General features: G+C 27.3%; 1 protein-coding gene across 2 annotated transcripts; it reads right to left on the reverse strand.

The window, feature by feature from the left end:
* Window positions 1-633: 633 nt before the first annotated feature.
* LOC119683396 (myogenic-determination protein) lies at window positions 634-21,042 on the reverse strand. 2 transcript variants are annotated; one of them, XM_038097059.1, is made up of 5 exons: window positions 20,408-21,042; window positions 14,635-14,757; window positions 14,499-14,573; window positions 1,503-1,515; window positions 634-881 (listed from the first exon to the last, which is right to left on the reverse strand). In XM_038097059.1, the coding sequence occupies exons 1-5, from the start codon at window positions 20,981-20,983 to the stop codon at window positions 640-642; spliced, it is 1,029 nt and encodes a 342-aa protein (XP_037952987.1). In that variant the 5' UTR covers window positions 20,984-21,042; the 3' UTR covers window positions 634-639. The 2 variants fall into 2 exon arrangements, with proteins under 2 accessions (XP_037952987.1, XP_037952986.1); XM_038097058.1 differs by having other exon boundaries at window positions 1,437-1,515.
* Window positions 21,043-22,599: the final 1,557 nt, after the last annotated feature.

Below are 22,599 nucleotides of genomic sequence, written 5' to 3' on the forward strand. Positions count from 1 at the left end.
ATCTTAGTCCCATATCAAATAGGTAAAATTAAGCCCACAGCAATTACGAGATTTATAAATAGTCTAAAATTATTTTAGTTGGTACTTTAGGCGCACAATAGATCTTTTATGTCGGGGCTACGAATGCCTATTATTTAAAAAATAAATTTTTTACATAAATTGGAGTAAAAAAGTATAACTACGTAGCATATCAATGCTGTTCTATAGTATTGTTTTAGGAATATTACGTTCCTATATATACAATTAACATCCAATTATTAAGTGTAATAAGCTGCTTTAATACTTTTTTTTTTTTAATACATTTAATATTAACCATTTTCATTTACTAAATCGATTTTTTTCTTAAATCAATTTTCTTCTTTTCATATACAATGAAAAAACAAATTTTAATAAGTTCATAATATTTATTTGCAATACAATTAAATTACATTTTTAATTACTGGATATTTTTTTAATTATTAACTATTAAAATTTTTATCTAAGCTTAGCAAATGAATTAATTTAGTTTCTTACATTAAATATTTTTATATATTTTTAAACTATTTTTGAATAAATTATTGAATAAATTAAATTACATATAACTATCGAATATAATAAATTAATAATAATTAAGCTTAATTGATTAATTTAATTAATTTTTCATGTTGTACATTTTTGTTTAAATGTTGAGTTTAATGAATGCGGTGAGTGTTGCGATGAGGCTGTTTCTGTTTTAATATTAGCAGATGATGCGGAGGTAACAGTATTGGAATTAGTGTTGCAAGCTAACTGATGCGCTGGAACTTTTTTTACATTTAAATTTGTATTTTTATTTATGCTTTGAACAATTAAACTTAAACAATCCAAACTCGAACCATTAGTAGACGGGGAAGAGTCAAAATCTAAAAAAGAATTTATAAAAAATACTAATATTAATATTGAAAAATATATATATTATACAATCATATAAGCTTAAGCTAGAAATAAAAACAAAAGTTTTCTAAAAATAGTTTTCTCAAAAAATAATTAAATAAATTTATTAGACAGATATTATTAATATTCATAAATGTTCATATAAAAATTTAATGAAATTTATATCTAAAAATCAAAATATTAAAAAATTAAGTAATTTAATTCATAAATTTTAGAAAAATAAGTTATTTTTAACTCAACAGCCATTTCATTATTAATTTTATTTAATAAATAAAATTTTTTCTTCTTTAATTCAATATATATATTACTTATAATTTCAGTTTCTTTTAAATTTTATTTTGTTAACTAATCACACATTTACATATTATATGTTATATATATATATATTATATTATAAAAAAGTGTTATAAAAATTAATAATGAATTACCACTATTTTTTTTATTACTTTTATTCTTATATTTATATGTGTTGTAAATACTATAAAATTTAATATTAATTAATTTTTTCCATTTTATTAATATACCTGAAATTGGAGTATAGCTATTGGAATCTTTGTTGTAAAAATTTAACTTCTGACGAAAATACGCACCTGTATAAGAAGTCTGAAAAAGAACAATTAAAAACAATTTATTAAAAATTAACTTATAATATAAATGTAATATAATATAATTAATAAATAACTTAAAACTTGTCTGATTGCCTCATTTTTTAAGCGATTTTTTTGGAGTATACCTATAGGTTATTAAGACTATCTAAGCTCCGATGCAGGTCACAAATAGTTTAAATTTTTTTCTTTTCTTTCCTAAATTTTGTGATAAATTTTTTTCCTAAGATACAATATCATTTGCAAATAAAGAGTTCAAAAATCATTACACAGTAATGTTTGGTTATAAAAAATAAAACTCTGCTTTATAAGCAAGTAATTACACCTATACTACTTTATGGATATGTGTCTTATTGCAATGTTGCTCCATAGACCAGTAGAAAACTTGCAGCTTATCAGAATATTGTATTGAGACATATACTAAAAGCTCCATGGTATATCAGAAATAAAAATTAACAGAACGCTGAAATTGTTTGATTCTATGATTATCTATACTAATCGAGAATTGTACTCTCTCAAATCAAATGGAATATATATTTCGTCAGAAAGATATGCTGGACTTCAAACTATTCCTTTGTAAATACACCTGAATTATCACTATCAGTATTCAAAGGAGTTCCTTTTATACCATTGTAGATCATCCAAGTGGTCACAGGCAATATAGAGTAAACGTGCTTCAGACACTCACTCACGTTTCATCAAGCAAAGAAGAAGAATATAAAGAAGATAATTACATTTAAAAATAAATTTTTTTTAAGTAAAAAGGTAATGGCTGTGTTAATACCTAACTGAAAACGTACAGGAAAAGATGAAGGTTTCTTTTAAGTTATTTAATTGAAATATATTGATGTTAGATTTGTTAAGTTAAGAATAACGTGTTCTTCTTTCGAAAGATAATTTTTTCAAATTTTTCAAAGGCAAAGGCATGTAAAGAAAAGTACATGCCTAACATAATTTTTTTTAGTGCAGTCGTCACTTTTGATGCTGTTAACAACAATTTTGTTGCTGTTAGCTAGGTTTTTGCCCGTCTCATTTATAATGTATGACTCTATTTTGTTAGTAAATATTGTATGTTGTCGATTTTTTTCACAAGATAATAAATATTATTTTATATTTGGCAATACTCGAAATAACTGTATGATTAGCCATAAACTCAATTAATTAAAAATAAATTTAAAAAAATTTTTGTTGTTATAGTTCATTACTTTTCGAAAGCTTTCTATTAAATACTACAGTTTCTTTGAAAGTAAAAATATATATTACTGTCATATTCACGTTGAAATCAAATTTAATACATTTTTATTAAAAAATTAACTACTAAATATAAAAAATTGTAAAAACACACTACCAATATAAAGATACTTATTCAATATGATTAAAAACAAAAAACAAATACAGATAAAATTAATACACTAAGAATCTGCTCAATAATAAATTATCTTAAAATGAAAATACAAAAATTGCAAAAAATACTCATTATAAAAATGTTTTTTTAAGCACAAAAAAAATGTTTTTTTAAGTACCAGAACAAAAAAACTACACATGAATTAGTAGAAATCAAAATATCTTCTGTCATTTTTGCACTGAAATGAAATACAAAATACAACCTAATGATGAGATTACGCCAAATTTATGCTTATTGCTGCTATATTTGTATCAAATTAAAATTACAGAACTCAAGAATTTAACACAGAATTTCTGAACTACAACAAAGTCAAGAAAATCCAATTAAAATGCATTGAACCCTATTAAAAGTGCAATGAGTAACATATTAAGAAGTACACTGTAGATACTCGGCAGAAAATGCAATATTATTTATTTTTATCTCGTTAGTTTATTCACAATGTAATGATATACATATTTCGCATCTGAGATTCTGTGACTAGACAATGACAGTAAAGTATATGGATTTAAGGCGTACTGCACTTAGCCATTTTATGGCATTTTTAATAGTGGCACATTTATAAGCAATTAAAATAATTTCCCAGATTTTTTTCAACATATCAAAAGAAAAGTTAAAAGAATCCTTATAAATATTTAAGTAGCTTTGTTTTCTGTCTAAGCATACGCAGACGACGTGGCGTTCGATTCATATAATTAGTTTATTTTTGGTACTTTTTATTCATTCAAATTTCTTTTATAAGAAAAATAAATATTACTTAACAATGAAGTGAGCTAATATTTTCTGATATTTAAATAAAAATGTACTTTAATTATACTACAAGGTATATGAGCACGCATGCATCATTGTTCTATTCGGTATACATGAATACGTTTGTACTATGTTTGTGTGACTAAGGAAAGAATATGTAGTAGAACTTTTAATCAGATACAAGATACATAGATGTTTACGATATGGTAACATAGCAATTTGTTAAATACAATTATTATTTCTTTACATAATAAAGCAGATATATTTTAAATCAGAATCATCTGCACACAGTGGTGACAAGCCATTTTAGAAGTACATGTATAAACGGAAGATTATCCATTTTGTGTTGACAAGCCATTTGAGAAATATATTTATAAACGGAAGATTATCCATTTTATGGTTCCAAATGTGAATGTACACACTTGTGATTGGGGTTTACATCAAATATTCGGATTTCTCCTGATGAAGCCAAAAGCGAATTTACCTTTTTGTAATTGTAATGTTCCTTTGACAATTACTTTTAGAATTTCACAATGATTCATATTGGAAAACATCAAACCTAAAACTAAACATTTGAAGACATAGATAATAGTTATGTTTGATTATGTCATTTAAAGTGTATTGCCAAATCAGGCCTACCATAAGAATAAGCTCTCATCTACATTAAGATAAGACTGTACTTAATATGTATCTTTGTAATTATTAACGTTATATTAAACTTAATTATGATTCGAAAGGAAATATCATTAGAACAATTTCTGATAAAATGAAGAGAGCAGAATTCGATTGAGAACCGAAATTAAAAATATAACTTAAATAAAAATATCGTCCGAATTATTAAATTCCAAAGATTGAGATAGATTGGACATGCATCCAAAATGAACCTTTCCAAAAAGTAACTGAAAATAATGAACTCATTATGTAAAGTAAAAGAAAGGAGTCAAGTACGATTGAAGTGGTTTAAAGATATTATGGAGGATTTTCAGTGAGTATAAGAAGCTGGAGAGTTAAACGATACAAATTATTGTAATATGCAGTTCAAAGTTCACTATGAGTTGTTGGCGAGTATGAATTGCATCACAAACATGTCTTTTCAGATTTCAAAATCGACTAGTTCAAACTGCACATTAAATGTACCAGTTACCTGCTTTAACTAAAGCGAGATCCGCTCAACACTACGGTATTGGTGCTGATAGGTCATTACACACTAAGAAGAACTACTACCCTGTAATGACTTTTGTCGGGATTATGGCTTTGCATATAAGCAAGAAGTTGTACTCTACTGTTAGGTGTCAGTGTTCATCATTGCTAGAAGAAAATTCAAAATCTCTTGACCCCGTTTTCTTAAAGGCTTGACAGAGCTGTTATTCTGCAAAAATAGGGATTTAGCCAAGTTTATAGACTTGCCGGATTGATTCACTTTTACCTGAATGGAGGAGTTGTACTTATCAGCGTTAATCGTACACTGACCACTGCGTCCTTCTAGTAATCCTTCTGGTCTGTGTCTGAACAACATTAATCTATGCTCTCACAACGGGTCATTATTTGAGCTCATGTGGGCTTTGGACAAAAGGCTGTCACTCCAACCTAATCTTACCTATGCATTGCATCAATTGTACTCAGCTATAAAACCTATTTTATCTTTTCATATTATGTTATAATTAATTTCTATTGCGCTTAGACGATTTTATGTATGCTGTTAAAATAATGTTACCTTGTGGTAATGGCATTTTCCTACACAAATATTTTAATTAAAATAAATGTTAATAAAATTTTAAATTAAGGCAAAACATTTTTAAGAATAGCTATATATGCACGTTTATACGTCATTAAAAATACAGAGGTTATGGTTGATACACTGATGCAGAATTAATTTATTTTTAATTCAATAAAATTTAAATTATTTTGCTTAATGATCGATATGTTAATAAATTGTTTTTAATATTACTACTTAAATGAATTTTTGTAATTATTTTTATTTTTCTTATATTGTAAATGAGCAATGATTTGACTAATATTGTAAACAAATGAGCTTCAAGTGCAATTTAAGGATTAAAACAGTCAATGCCATAGCACATATGGTGAACATTATTTATTCCAATTCAATGATTACAGCATTTTTATTTTCTGAGAATCTTAAGCATAATATATATACATACGCGTAGTATAGTTTTGTGTATAAGACAGAATATAATTTTATTTTTTTCTCAAAGCACTCACAAGAATGATAAAAAATGCACTTTTATAAAATCATTTATCATTTTGTTGCAAGTTTACTGACAAAGAATGTTTAAATACTTTCTTGTGTCTTATATGTTGTTTACATATTTATATTAAAATTTTTTTTTATAAGACGAATGTGAATTTAAATGATATATTGTAATTTTCTCATTAATTGTCACATTCTTTTTAACATATTTAAACCTATTTAATCTATTTCAATCAGAATTTGTGGATTCTTTTTTTGAATCTATGTGCCTGCATCAAAGAAATCGGAAATATGAGATTTGAAAAGGATTTTGTATACTTATTTATGTGGTCTTAAAGAAAAAAAATATAATTTATTATTATGTAAGATATATATAGTTGTTTGAAAAGTCTTTAGAAGGAAGATTTACTATATGCACAGCTATAGTTGTGTGAAATAAAAAAGATAGACGAAACGACAAGTAAAAAATGTTTTTCATTTTTATGTACATTATGTATAAGTATATTACATATATTACATATATGTAATATTACAATAAATTTATATATAATTTAAATAGACAAATATATTCTTAATAAAACATTATTTTAAAAAAGTGTAATTATCTCAGTTATTAAATAATTAATAAAATATTAAATGTTTTTCATACATAAAATATACACAAATTCATTAAATAATATTTTTGAAAATGTTTTAGTGAAATACAAATAACAAAATGCATTTCATATTCCTGTTCCTGTCCAAACTAATATACTAAGGGAAAAGTAATACTGTAAATATCTACTAAACATTTTTGTTTTAATCCTAAGATGATTAACTAAGATGACTTGAGATCCAATAAATATTTAATAAATTCATTATTAACAAAATCTAATTACTAAAAATTTTCTATGGAATATCCAACTATAAGACTTTATCTGTACATGGAAATATGCACTACATTTTATTTGCAAAGATTTAGGTCTAAAACTCATTCCGGTCTACTAATGAAATGATCTGAATAAGCATCTAACAACTGATTTCCTAACTGGACACGCCCCTTTTAACTATCACCTTTTAAAGATGAGATAAAATCAAACAAACACTTGCAGATTCTGTGAAGTACAGAGAAAAATCCTTTTCCATTTTACCTAAGATAATTACTATGAGATCTGCAATTTAAATTATAAAAAGTATCGAGCAGATATAGACTATTTCATAGTAGATATAGAGGGGCTAATACTTTCTGTAGTTCAATAAAATATTGCATTGTCTTCTGATCTTACGACAATTATGAAGTATTACATCGGGTTTAGAAAAAATAAAGATCATTATATAGAATCAGTCCTTACCTATGAACTGTCTGGCAAGGCAACTTAAAATTACAATTTATTTACTAATCATGTAGTTAGGACTATTTACAATTAAGCAATATTAAATAATAGGCAATGAATGGACCCAGACCTTAAAGATCAATTTTGCGCAATAAGTTGTTAATATTGACAATACTGTTTTTTACCAAAAAAATAGTCTTAATAATATTAAAATATTTATTTTAATTATCAAGTGTGTTCAATTTTCATATATATTTATATATCTATCTATTGAGCAATGAAAAATCAAAACTTAAATATTATAAATATAAAAAAAATTATTCAATTTTTAAACGCTTCATCACTGGAAACCAGACACAGGATATCGACAATAATGTTAAAAGCAAATATTGATATAAACCGGCTCAATCATCTTCGAAAGCCGATATTCATCCTTAACAAGATGACTTGTTTGATAGGATTTAAGAAAAAGGACATTTCAGTTTCTACTGGACAGTACACGAAGTGTGTTGAAGTGTCTGAAGTGTCCTGTCAGGAAATGAACAATTTGACTTATTTATTTAAACAGAAAAGATCAGAATTGATCAATAGAAAATTTGTAGTGTTCCATAAAGATAAAGACAACTTACTGTCTGATTATTATTTATTCCAGTCTATATACAATTTTAAGACGGTAATCCGTATGTTTCAAATAAAAAGGCCTAAAATCACCAAAACCAGAAAGTTGTCTTTCATTTTCATAAAAAAAAACAAAACTCCTTTTCGAATAATCTTGTAATAAACATATGCCCTTAAATTATAATACGCTATTATTATTAATATATTATTTAAATTCTAACATTTCACATTTTTTTTACTCTTTACATAACTCAACGAATTTTTTTTGTTTTAATTTTGTAATTATTTTATGTTATGAATTCTGAAGAATTCTTTGGAGATGCCATCACGTCTGCGTGCCCTTAAAAATATACTCTATCATAAAATCACAGCTACATTGGCTACGACTGGCATGAATCCAAAATTTTGAAATCAAACATTAGATACAAAAAGGAAATATTTATATATGTATAAAGTGTATATCTAAAACAAACAGCATATTTCCTCTCCGATTATATCAAATAATATTCTCTATTTTTTTATCTGCTGGTTAAGTAAACAAATATCAAACAATTTATGGTAAATTAACAAATTTGTATAAGTTTTACACTCAAATGCATTAAAAAAAATTTCATTTTGCATACAAATTCTTCATGTGATATATGCCACGGAATATTCTCATTAAAAAGGAAGAATTTCATTAAAATTGTCGATGCATTCAACCACAGAATCTGTTGCAACTCCAATGCACTTAGGGGCTACGGAACCTCAAAATTCTTCGCACTTCTTGTACTTGCGCTTATTTTGGATGTTATTTGCAATTTAGCATTTATTTCATTATTGCGGTAATTATTTTTATGTCTTTCGAATGGAAACAGTGAAAAATGATCACGACACTACAAGTTTTTCTTTTATGTCAAGGTGTGAAGTGAAAGCATGTGAAAAGTGTGAAATGTCAGGTTCTATCAAGAATATCCGTAAATATTGACAAACTCTGCATATACGATACGTATAGATACGATTATGTATAGGAATTTTTGTGTTAATTTCGCAATGTGGATATTTATTAGCCAACATTTAATCGCACGTAATTTGTTAACTGTCAAATCGTCAAATTGTAAATGAAGTCTACATTCAATGAAGACATTTCGGTCTCACTTGTGCGGCAAACAAATCGCTTACAAGCTTATAAAATTGAAAACGATAAAATTTACTATACACGATCCATGGCGGCATATTCAGGAACTGCTGACAAACTACATGCTGCACCCAAGCATTTTTGGTGTCATGTTTTCCTGAGCAATTTATCATATATATGTACTTCGCCCCCTTTCACAATACGTAAAATTAAGACAGAAATGATTTGGGAAAAAGTAAAGGAAATTACTATCGATCATGTTGACTTATAGGGGGACTACACGAAACTATATCGTAATTGGTGTGGAAAAAGTACATATAACATTTATTTACTAATTAAATCTTAGTTGTTATTGTATATTATTACAAAAATAGAAAGGAATCATTTTAGTTCGTAGAAGATATGTACTTAAATACCCTGTGGTAACTAAACGATCAACCAATTATAATAAATATATATACTATACAAACTATAAAAGACTTTTAAAGTTGGTTTTGTTTTTTCGGATTTTAACTTTTATTTTGATAGTATGTTTTGTATATTCCTATACGTATTTCGGCAAATTCGCTTTTGCCTTCTTCAGGAGAATTCCTAATACGTATAGGTATATACAAAAAATGCGATCGAAGTTAAAATCCTAAAAAATCAAAACCGACTTTAAAATATTTAAGACATAACAACTCAAAAAATTTAAAACAAAATTATGTAAAAATTTACATGAAAGAAAGTGATCTTATAGAATTTATATATTATAGATTTAACTTCCATTGCATTGAGGGCAAAACTGAAGCTAAATGAAAAAACTTGTTTCAAATCATAGTTAGGTAGCTTAATGAAACAGAAGCAGGATTAAATCCTCCTCAATTGATTATTTTTCATAAGTTTTAAATAGATAATATTATTTCCAACTATAATTTTCACAAGTATAAAAAACATTTACATGTACTTTCGTGTTCCTGCAACATTTTTAGGAAGTAATGTACGGTTCATAGTTACATTAATTTATAGATTTATTTGTTTTTGGTAATAGTAACTAAGCAAGTCCTAAACAAAGCATACCACATATAAATCCATAGCTCTTAACACATATTTCGCATAGTTAAGATTGCAGTCAATGAAAAATTTTATATCCCTTCTATTTAACTAAATCCAAATTTTTTTGTAAAATTTACCGTTTCACCCAAAAATGTTAAAGAAAACTTTTTGAATCATTTAAATTTGTTAAATTTAATTTACAACATTTTCATATTTTATCGTCCGTTTACATAACGTCAAGATGAGGGCACAAAATACTCTTTCTATAGATTATTTTCGTCTCATATTGAAGATTGTCGTCATTGAGTGCATGTGTGTTCCCCCCATGGAATTATGAGTATTGCGTCTATATTTTGCATTCATTTTGTGAACGATAGTACTTGTGACAAAGAAATAGCTATGATATTCCTCAGCGACCACACACCTTAGACATTTTTAACCAAATAAAAATTTACACGCTAAGTAGTTTTGATTTCATCAATGTTGAGTCTGTGAGATTATCTAGTTGCGATTGAAAATATAATGAACTAAAAAATAAATAAAAATAACTACTCTAATTAAAACTTATAAGATACTAAGTGTAATTTTGTACTTCTATATATTATGCATTATTACTTTATGTAAACAAAATTTTTAACCATACAGTACTATGGAACCATCATCAATTGTTCGAAAACTATATCAGAGACATTCTACAATAGGATAAATATTAGTTGAAGTAATAAATTATACCTTTTAAAAAATCAGTTTTTTTGGTTTTGTCTACATAAACATTTTTTATGTTTATATTTTATTAAAATTAGATTTATCTTTTTTCATTTTATATCTTGAATGACACCTATTTTATATCAATCTATAAATCATAGCTATTAGATTTTTGTTTTTATGCTAGTTGTTTATGACAAAAAGATTGTTTACGATTTTTTATTCTTTGAAAGGTTATAGATTATATTTTTGGAGATGGAAAGGTCACATTGCTAAATAACTAACAAAATAAGTGCATCATGGTCAACAACATTTAGGTACCAATTCTTTGTTGCAATAACAGAAAAACGTTTCTAATTCTGCAGTCACTATGATTGAAATTGACCATCGTCCTTATTCACCAGATCTCATTATGAGTGAATATTTTTTTACAATGCTTTGAACTTAAACTTAACCAAAAACCAATATTTTGACTGCAAATACGTACTAATTTGGTATGTAAAAACAACTTCCATTGCGATACCAAATACTGTATTATATATATTGCCACTAAGTCAAAATCGAAATGGTTCATCCATTAACATGTATAGACTTTGTTACAGCGGCCTACTAGACAAAACACGATTGTACAGTAAAGAATACAATCCACAGATTTTGAGATGTCTCTAGATTATATGATCCCAGAACATATGACAAACAGAAAATACAATACCATTATACCAGACCAAAACGGCGGGTAGATAAAAAATTAGTAGTACTATCAACAACTATTGTCTGGTATATGGCCTCAAAACTATCCATCAGTCTGCGTGCAATCTGAAATCCACATCATGATATCTCATCTGATAGACATTTTCTATCACAAAACCAAAACCAAAAAAGGATGATCTTCAATCAGGTATTAAAGCTTTAAGCTCGACAAACTCTGAACTGATTTGGGAAACAACAAATGTCTTACAGCTAGGAATCAAGTTATATTATACTAAATACCTGTATAGAGCAGTTTTGGTAGTAATAAAGTGGAGGAAGAAAAAAATCTGTTTCAAGACAACTATATGGGCTGTAGTCGCTTTTTAGAGACAACAAAAATAACTTCAGTCTACACAATTAAGACTTCACCAATGTAGCTACTAACAAGTGACTTAACTAAGAAAGTTCTCGCTGTATAAAACTCTTCTTACCACTCTACTTTTACTACTCAGAAGTAACAAATATTTAGCAAATATCCCCTTAATATAAACAGAACAAATTTAAAAATAATGATGAGAAGAATGACCGGTCTGAACAACATAGATCTGGAGAGAATGATTATAACAAAAAATTAATTGTCATGCAGACTTGATAAAAGATAAACATTCGGAACTGAACCCAAAATTAAAAACAAACCTACAAGATTATTTTGGTGAAGCTTTAAAATAGTTACTTATAATAATAAATGATATATTTTAATAATTGAATATATTAGTAACAGGCGATAGATAATGGTTTCAGATTGAGAATAATTTTATATATACCTACATATATAACTAAAGAAATGTTTGCCTGATATAACTTTAATAGATCTAATATGAAACAAAGAATAAATATTGCAATATTACAATGTGTGTCTATCACATGATATTAAAAAGTATCATAAAAATACTTATAATAAATACTAAAAAACTTTTAATTTAATTATAGTTTTCTATGTATTCCGTTGTTATTCTGATTTCCAAATTTTTTTTTTGTTTTGAGTATTTGTTGCAACATTCAAGATATTTGAAAATATTCGAAAAGTCTTGTTTATACTAAATCCGCAATTAATCACAATGAATTGGAAACATTATTGCTTATGACAGTTGACAACAAACTTAAAACATAAATTCAATAATAAAACATATTGGCCTATTAGTTCTACTAAACCCTTAACGAGCTGCTGATATATTACGAAGAGGAATATTTAAAATTTCCAAACTTGTTTATTTTTATTAAATTTTTTTAATATGTATTTATTAAAAATAATTCATAACGAAAACAAATTTCGATTTCTATAGGAACGACAAGCCAATTATTAAGCATACGTCAGTGTATCTATAAATTTTAGAGCACTTTTCTATGTCTTCAGTATTGTAAAGAAGAATAAAAGTGCAAAGAATGAACAAAATTAGTTATTTATGTTTTTTTGGTGGACTTTCGAGATTTGATGAATGTGCCACTCGGTAAGAAAAATGTCTCGAAGCGCATTTTGGACGAACGTTTCTCAAGTAAAAAAATTGTCTTAAGATTTTCCAAAAAGACAAAACATATAAACAAAATTTAATTAATTAATGCTGAAGTATTTAATTTGGTTAAAAAATATAAAAATATATATATTTCATTTTAAATGGAAGAATTCAAGATGAAAGAAGAAAATAGTGGTTGTTCTTATTAAATTCTCTGGGTTCACATATGAAAAACAAACTCTTAGGGAGTTGGTGCAATACATTAACTTTGTCTAGGTATAGAAATTTTAAAAAATATCTGTTTAATGAAAATTTTTAAAAAATAATTTCTAATTTATTATTAAACATTAATTTGAAATTATTTATTAAAAATTAAAAATATTTATAACATTTAAGAGTAAACACTAATTATTAAATAATAATATTGAACTAAATATTTTTATTCATTTTAAAGTTCACTTCTTGTAAATTTAAATAGAAATCTCAAATGATATACAAAAAAAAGGATATACATACAAAAAGGATATCTCTATATATCAAAGAATATATAGACTTTGTCTTATATACAAAGTCATCTATATATATATATATATATATATATATATATATATATATATATATATCAATGATATATGATAAACAGATCTGTCATATGTCATGTTATAATATGCGTAAAACATAATGGATTCAATACTCAAGCAACAGTATATAGAGGACGATTTCTTGCATCGAAAATTCGGCGTGTGGTCTGGTATTTGATGTGATAAGCCCAAATTTTTCGAAAACGACGAAACTGTCAAGACTGTTATCAATTATTGTCATCATTTTTGGGAGTGTTACTGAAGATGCGGATATATAAAGAATATGTGGTTTTACTAGGAGGTCGCTATTAACCACATAACACATCCTAAACATTTTCTAAGCGTGTAATTTCATATAACTTAACTTTATGTAACATAATTTACAATCACTGAACTTTTTTGTAATGTTACATAGAGTATCGTATTTATGTGGACAATTATGACCAAGCTATTCCCAGGCATGATAACCCAGACACCTAATTTATATTCAACAACTTTTATTATCTTAACAGTATTAGAATGCATGAAAAAATGCACTATTAGAAAGGTTTAAAGATTGGGGACATCATTGGTCTTTAAAAATGATAAAAATTTCATCGTTGATGGAGCCTAATATCAAACCATAAACAGTTTCTTGTTTTCCGAAATGAACAAACCTTGAGGGCCTTAACTTTAGTAGAAAGAGCAATAATCGACAAACTGAAGGAGCCGTTATCTGGTGGCAGATAATCTAACACTGTTGGATTGTTTTCTGTTGAGATATATATCATTCATGTATGCGGGCTTCATAGACATAGCATAGACTTCATTCCACAGTACGACCGCAAATCATTAAAAAAATGTTCAAAAAATAAAAGTACAGTATATAATTCCGCAGCCACCACCATGATGGCTATAGGTATACTCGAAATCATTTTTTATTAATAATAAGTCAAAAAAATTGACATATTTCATTTATTTGTTTGCGTTTTATTGGAATTTAAAATTCTACACCTCTGAGAGAGTTGCGCTTGTCTATTGTCATAAAAAATAAAGTCTATAATAACTTACCAAATATTCTTGCTGACATGACTTCCCACTAATACCATCCGGAATATTGTCAATAGAGCGTGTAGGTGAAGACTCCTATAAAAATATGAACATTTAAAATAAATTGACATTATTAAGCTCTCTTCCAGAAACTCACTTGCAACAAATCTTCTAAGCTTTCAATGTACTCAATGGCGTTACGCAAGATCTCAACTTTAGGTAAACGTTGATTGGGATTTGAAGACGTACGTCTCTTTAATACTTCAAAAGCCTCATTAACCTTAAATATAATAAAAATTAAGCAAATTATTAAAATTGTAGTACTCATAAATTCGTGCAGTTCATGCTAATTTAAATTAATAATAATTTATCATGTAGAAAACAAGCGTGTTAAAATTAAACAATAAAATCAACATTCATAATAATCGCGCACACAAACGAAATCAGAGGATGATGCGAAGAGCACATTTACTCTTCCACTGTGGTCCAATGTGTTCCCCATTTATTTCACCCATTCTACATTTCCTGAGCATACCGAAATGTACGTGTGCAGCAATAGCATCATTAAGAAAATCACTTTCCCTGCTTATGAAATAAATTTTCGTTTTTATAACTTTTTAAACCAATTCTGTAATTTGTTCGAGTTTTATTTGCAGTCCGTTCAGGCTGTCTGTGAGCCTGAACGGATTTCCCTTATAGTTGCTGCGCTATATAAAATGTAACTGTGCCGTAAGTGCACACTTTATTCAATTTCAAATAAACTTTGTATTTAAAGATGAGACTACGACATTTAATGTTTATTTTTATTAAAATAATTTAATTAAAAATAAGATGTGGAGATACAATCTATTTACCGTTTATCATACGAGATCAGAGTGTTAAAAGTTTTATATATATTATAAATCAAATTAAAATGCTCAAAAATGTATAAGACAATGTTTCACATTATTGTTGAAAATATGAATTTATATAAAAAAAATATTCTTCATACAGTCTCAAAGCAATATATCACACATCCAGATTGATTTGATGACAGACTAATAAATTAATCCCTACACTAAACAAAGAGGATATCAAAATCTTACCGGTTTTTTGACAAGTCACTACAGGCTGAGGTACTATCTCAATAAATTTAGCCCTGAGGGAAAAATATCTGCCGCTTTTGTGAAATGCACGTTAAAACATCTGAACGACTCTGTGAATACCTTAAACTGATCAGCAGCTGAGTTTCCTATCTAAATGGCAGCTTTGTTGATCCTCATAACATATGGAACAATACAGAACAGACAAATGTAATTACGATTATCAAAACCCTAATAATCAGTTAAAACGACTGGGGTTAGCACAATAAACCACCTAAGCTGCGGTGTATAGATAACAATAATAACCTCATGCAATATAGGTTAAATTGAAAATGATGCCCAATCATTCAATAGATTTAACGACATTTGTGTTTAATCTGTTCAAATTCTTTGGAATAATATCAGCAGTTCAGTCTATTATCAAGAAGTAAACCAAGTTATGTTATTGATTCTACTCACAGAAACTAAATTATATTCAAATATCTATGCTGGTTGTTTCTGGCTCTACACAATTTGAACTCATTGAATTTGTACTTCAAATCAGTGGTCTAACAGCTGATAATATCTGTTCACATAAAACAGATATTATTTATTTTTTTGGTTCACATAGAAAGTGGTAACTTTAAAATGAATTATTTGATTTAAATAAATTAAATCTACTAAACCACTTGTTGGTAGTTCTTTTTTAAGAAAGATAGTTTAAACTGCCTGATATCGATTGACCCCTGAGTCCTTAACTAACTAGTTAGAGTTAAGCAAGTACAAATATTGGATCTTGCTTGAATGAGTTTATTGTCAGTTATAAGTGCATCAATTGTTGATTTTGTAACAGAGTTAATTTCTGCCCGAAATTTATTTCAACAAAATTCGTCTTTCGTGACTCGACACGGCATTAGATTTAAGTAAATTAGATTTATCATATTCTCTTCCTTAATCAGTCCCATTAATGGGGATTGTGCACTTGATTGCACAAGGTAGTCTTCTTAGTGTACTAATCATTATTCATTTATCATTACAGTTTTTTTGTAGGAAATATAAACCCAAACTGATAATATATATATACTGGTCAAATAGCAGGTACACGTCGTTATCTTTAGAAGACTATATAAGATTATTTAAAACCATACCAGACCTAGATATCCCAATGTGTATGCCGTTTTCTAATTTTTGATGAGTGTCTAGTTTAACTACTTATTTAAAGACTTTGTTACCATCCAACATATTACCGTCATTATCTGCCCTTTATTTCGTATGTTTAATGGCCTTTTAGAACAGTGTATGTCTGAAGGAAGTTTTAATATCTTTGTTGTTATAGCCGATATCTTAGATGAATATTGAATAACTTTGAATATATTGTAATTCTCCAAACTACTATGTCAAAATATTTAGAACATGTAAAGCTTCATTTCGTATCCCTATAACTTCATGGATTGTTTGCATTTGAGTAGTAAGAGATATCTTTTAAGCTGCTATTGTCTGGCAGTCATTTTTTGATAAATTCTTGTGTTAGTAGTAGATAGTAGAACTCAACTACATTTGTAGCAGCTAAGGAGAAGGAGCTTTATAACTCTTTTAATCGGTATAACTTCCTAACGGCTAATTAAACACAGATCTCTGGCACTCCTACTTCTGTTTTTAAAACAAATCGTAGATTATAGCAATTACTTTCCAACCTTAAAATCAAGACATTGCTAATACAATTTCTTTTATGAAAAGGATCTATTACAAAACTAAATAAAAATAAAATTAGAGACTTTAATTTCTATAAAAAGCTAATCAAAATTATTACAAATAGATAGTTTTACAGTATATAATTAACCTGAAACTTCTTCGGTCCACAAAACTGTATAGGTATATAAATTTTTAAGTATATCATATATAAATTAAAAATCTTTATAAACTGTTGAAAGGGATGTATAAAACTTTATTGTTCTATAAATTTATTTATAATTATAATATGGTAACAACACTAGAACTCATTCTAAGAACTTGTCTGATAGTTCATCTATATATAAAACCACATAAACTTGCAGTTTTATGTCAAATTGCAATAAAAAGTCAACACATTTTAATGGACAAAATTTTTAGTATGACGTCTATGAAATGAAGATATTTCAGTTCAGTTATGAAAATTTTAATTGCTGAAACAGATGAAGTGTAAAATAATTTATGATGACATTTATAAGCCAACTTGCGACAATGTTGCTACCTTGCATCAGATATTATCATAAACTTCATAGAAGAGTATTTAGGCATTAATTACTTTATTACTAATGGATTAAATTGTTTTTATGATAAGATTAATTGTGCATTAGCACAAGTACATTAGGTTACCGATAAAAATTGCTGTTTAAAAATAAATTTGCTAATGTTTAATACGCATTATCTTTTTACACATTATTTGTATTAATAACATATATATAGAATATATAAGTAATACGAACATAACAGAAACTTTTGGTTAGACCTCTGCTTAGAAGTCTTATTTAAGGACTCAAATTCTTCTTAAGACTTCCCTATGGGAGGTTTTAGAATAAATTCTTGTAATGCGGTAATCACAGAAACTAAACATATACCATAAATACTATATTAGATCCATTAATATCTTTTCTAAGGATATCCTTTCAAAGGATATACCAGGGACAATGATAATTTTATGTATTTATTTATTTTTTTAATTATTAAAGATGTTTATACAAATATTTTCACAAAAAAAGTTTTTAAAGGTTTTGTTTAAAATTTGATTTTTACTTGTTTAGTTTATTATATATCTTTTTTAATGAGACTAAGTTCACCCAAGCTGCATAGTTGAAAATTACATATCCAGGGACTTGACGTTACCAATGTATTGTAGTCTTTTGGAGAGAAATTAAAATGATAATCATGCAAGTTTGATTTCAATTAAGGTTCAAGAAATTATGTTATCTTCTCATTAGAGTTTATGTGTACAATATCATAAGTTTTGGGATTACTTCTAATGTAACATAAGTATTAAGTTTTATTTGCATGGGTTAATTATTTATATAGGACCAATCCTGTTGAGTTACTACCATTTGTGTACTGATAACTCTGTTGAAGTTCTCTCGCCAATCGTGTATACTTGATAACTTTGATTAAGTGTGTGGGAGGAATGTTCACATTAAATAATTTTATTATATTCTTAATTAAAAACCTCAATATCTGGTTTATTAGCAGTATTATATAACTACAGCCTCACCTTTTCTTATAGCATTTTATAGCATTCTTCTTTGGCATTTTTTACTTTTTAAATACAAAGAGCGGATAGTATTTATAATAATGACCTACTTTTTTCTTAAGTCATGCGATTTTGTCAGTACTAGATGTATTATTTTTCTCACATTGTTTAGTCGCCTGATATATTCGTTGTACTTAAGAGAGTACGTTCTGCTATTAGGTGATGAGTTGTTTCCGATATCGACTAAATCTTTGTTTCACATTCTCTTTTTAATTTGATCTACAAAACTTTCGTATTGGTATTACTCTATTTTTTAACGATATTATAAAACCTTTGATTTGACACTTTCTGATCAATGTGGCCTACATCCCCTTAATAGAGGTGCGCATCATTTATACGTTTTATTTTCCACTTCCTATCATTATTATTATTTGCACTGCTTATACCTTTCTATACCTTAAGGAGCACAATGTGTCCATATATTAAACTACTGAGCTATATAACAATTATAAATCAACATTTGATTTTTCAAACAGTTGATCTGTTTACTATTACTTTTCTATATTTATTAAAAAATATTATATAATTATATATTCCCAGGATCCATATTTTAAACTTTAAGCAGGATGAATTATTTTTTATGTCTAAACATTTGAGTTAAATTCAATTGCACAATTGAGGAGGATGATCCATTTATATGCATCAGAATATATAATATAAAGTAAATAATCAGATCTCCATTCTCTACTTGTAATTCGTGTCAAGAAGTAATATTTCGACTATTAGCAATACGAAATGTAAATTTTTGTTACTAACCCGTAAGTTAAGAAGTTGTACTTGGTGTATATAAAACTAGTTTAGATACTTTAAGTTCATCTATGAAAAATTTTTGAATAATGCTTCTTCTTGATATAACCGTGTTTTTTACTAAGTCTTACATATCTTTGTATGATATTATATTTGTAAATTGTTTTTAATGGTATATAATGATAAACAGATCGATTAAAAACAATTAAAAGACGATTGAAGTGTAGCTTATATGCCCTATTAAAGTTCTTGATGTTTAAGTTCAAAAATATAATATTATATATTGATTACTATGAATTTAAAAAATATTTAACATCAGTATTGTATATAAATAAACAATACTCGCCTATATGCCTGAACAAACTAGACTAATTCCCTTAATTAAAATCACTTCTCGGATAGATTTGCGAATTTTTATTTAATTTTGAATAACTCAAATACTTTGCAATAATAGTTCAAAATTTAAGGATCGTAGATTTAGAAATTATCTTACATATATAGAAAAAAACAGAAACTTGACATCATTATTCTAAAAAGTAAATTATTTAGAATACATTATAAATAAATGCAACACTGCTTTTTAGTGGTCTAAAGAAAACATATTATTTGGATGAGAAAGGGTTTGGTAACAATAATATATAATCCAAGCTTAAACACCTTTATTTTCTGACTCTATCTATTTTATTATCAAACGCAGTACAGCATAATACATTTTTGTTTGATGAAATGTAGTAAAACTCCATAGTATTTACTATTTATTTACTTATTAAAATATATATTTAAATAAATCATTTTTGCTTATGACCTTAGTTTTAAATCATCTATATTTAATTATATATCCTTACTTTTCTTAAGCGCCTTCTCTCTCGCATAGTTGCAGCTTTTCGTCGATCTACAGCAACACTTTTCTTTTTGCATGCCTTACAAGCCCATGTAAGACAAGGTCTCGAAGATTGCGCCGAAGAGCAGACCAAAGGTGCTAAAACATGTTCTTCTGAACTTAAACTATTCTCATCGTAATCTGTGAAAATGGGTGAGGGTGTCATGCTGACTTTATCACTTTCAAAATTAATAGTAGATGAAGACGATGTAGAATTGGAATTATTGAAGTGACAGGCATGCAGATTATCACCGACGGCATTACTATAACGACCAAAAAAGTTCTGCAAATGTTGTTGCTGTTGTTGTTGTTGTTGATGATGAAGATGCTGTTGAATTTGTTGTTGCTGGGTCATGGTTTGTTGATGCTGTTGGATGTGTTGTTGACGTTGGCTCGAAGAGCCTGTTGTTGTTGTCAATACTGACTGATGTAGTTGTGCATAAATGCTATTGTTTTGCTGTTGTGCATAATTGTACTCCTGTTTTATGGTGGCCACTGCTAAGGAAGTATCTGCATTGGAATTTGAACTGTATTTTGTCATGTTGATAATACTTTAAGGCACTTCAATTAAAATTATTGCATCATATATATTATAATATAAATTTTATTCTTGATAAACACTTTATTTATATAGAAAATTATTCATGTATAAATGAAACATATATGGTTTTGCTTAAAATTTTAATCACAAACACTTGAAACATTGATTTTAAGATGCATTCGATTGCAATTTCGCAGTCGCATTATTTCACATATCTTTAAGATATCTCAACATATCTTCAATATTCCGTACCACATGTTACAACGACGGCAGCTCGCGACACTTTCGGTTGACAAAATTTATAAAAACTGTCATATGTCTTCCATTAGACGATCCAACTGTTTCAGTGGTTCTTTTTGAGTGGAGAAGCACTTGAGTATAAGTGTCTTCTTCGAGTGGTATCTATTTTTAAAACGCTTTATTATTAGGCGTTCTAAATGTGGCCACGCCCTCCGTTTAGCATTTTTAATATAAATAATTTTAATATATTGAATAGTTTTGAGTAGAATTTGTGTGGCATGTTTGGCGCAATTTGTGAATGAAATCCGCATCAAATGTGGACTTATCTGGAATAACCGTAATTAAGTCCATTCAAATTATTTGTGTTCATAAATTATGTACACAACATCAGTTGAAAAAATAAATGATTATCCAATTTAGAATTTATTTTCTTATAATATATTTTTTTACTTAAAGGAAAACTTGTTGCTGGTAGCGCACCTCACAACCCCACATTCTGTACGTTTTCCCGGCTTCGGTTTTTCACATATTTATTTCACTATTCAAAAACAATAAATGCGTGTTGCTCTCGTGTGTGACGTGATCGATCTCCTTAGAATTTTCTTCTCGTTTGTTTGTGTAATAATTTTTACTTTGGATAAATTAAGAAAGCAAAAATTTCGATAATGTGACACTTCTAATGGAACCAAGCGAGGTGGCTAAATGCTTGCTTCTTCCAACGTTGCCTGCCACTGCTAACGTCTACCGTCTACCGTGACCCAGCAACTTAGATTCTTAGATTCTTAGATTCTTTTTATAAAATATTTTAGAAAAAATTAACGTAAAAATACAAAAAAAACTGAAAGTGTCTCAAAATAATTTGTTTATTTATTGCTACGTAAACAAAAAATATATCGTCGAAATCGCCTCTAAATCTTTTTGAATTGAAATCTAAATCTTTTGTCTTCTGTGTGATATGAGCTTTCCTTTCCCCATAAATTTTAAATGTCGGTGATAAATGTTTTGTTATGATTCCAACTTCTTTGTGTTTTCCTTATTTTTCGCCTATTTTTTCGCTTATTTCTTATTTCTTATTTCAAGGTGGTTCTCTTACACTTACAAGTGCCTTTTGAATTTGTTGTCATTTAGGTTATAGTCCAGATATAATAATAATAAGATATGCACATAACGATTCTATTTCAAAATAGTTTTTATTGCTTTTTAACGAGCTTTTCTCGAATTTTATTTCATAGAAATTGGATTTAAATAAGAAGAAAGCATTCCTTTGGTTTTTGAAAACTGCTTAATGACATATTTGACTAGAATGGTTTTCAACATAAAACCTCCAATATATTAGAAAGAATTTTTTTTAAATTATAGTTTTATTACTATATTAC

Source organism: Teleopsis dalmanni, chromosome 2 (genome assembly GCF_002237135.1).
Source record: "Teleopsis dalmanni isolate 2A chromosome 2, ASM223713v2, whole genome shotgun sequence".
Classification (NCBI taxonomy): domain Eukaryota; kingdom Metazoa; phylum Arthropoda; class Insecta; order Diptera; family Diopsidae; genus Teleopsis; species Teleopsis dalmanni.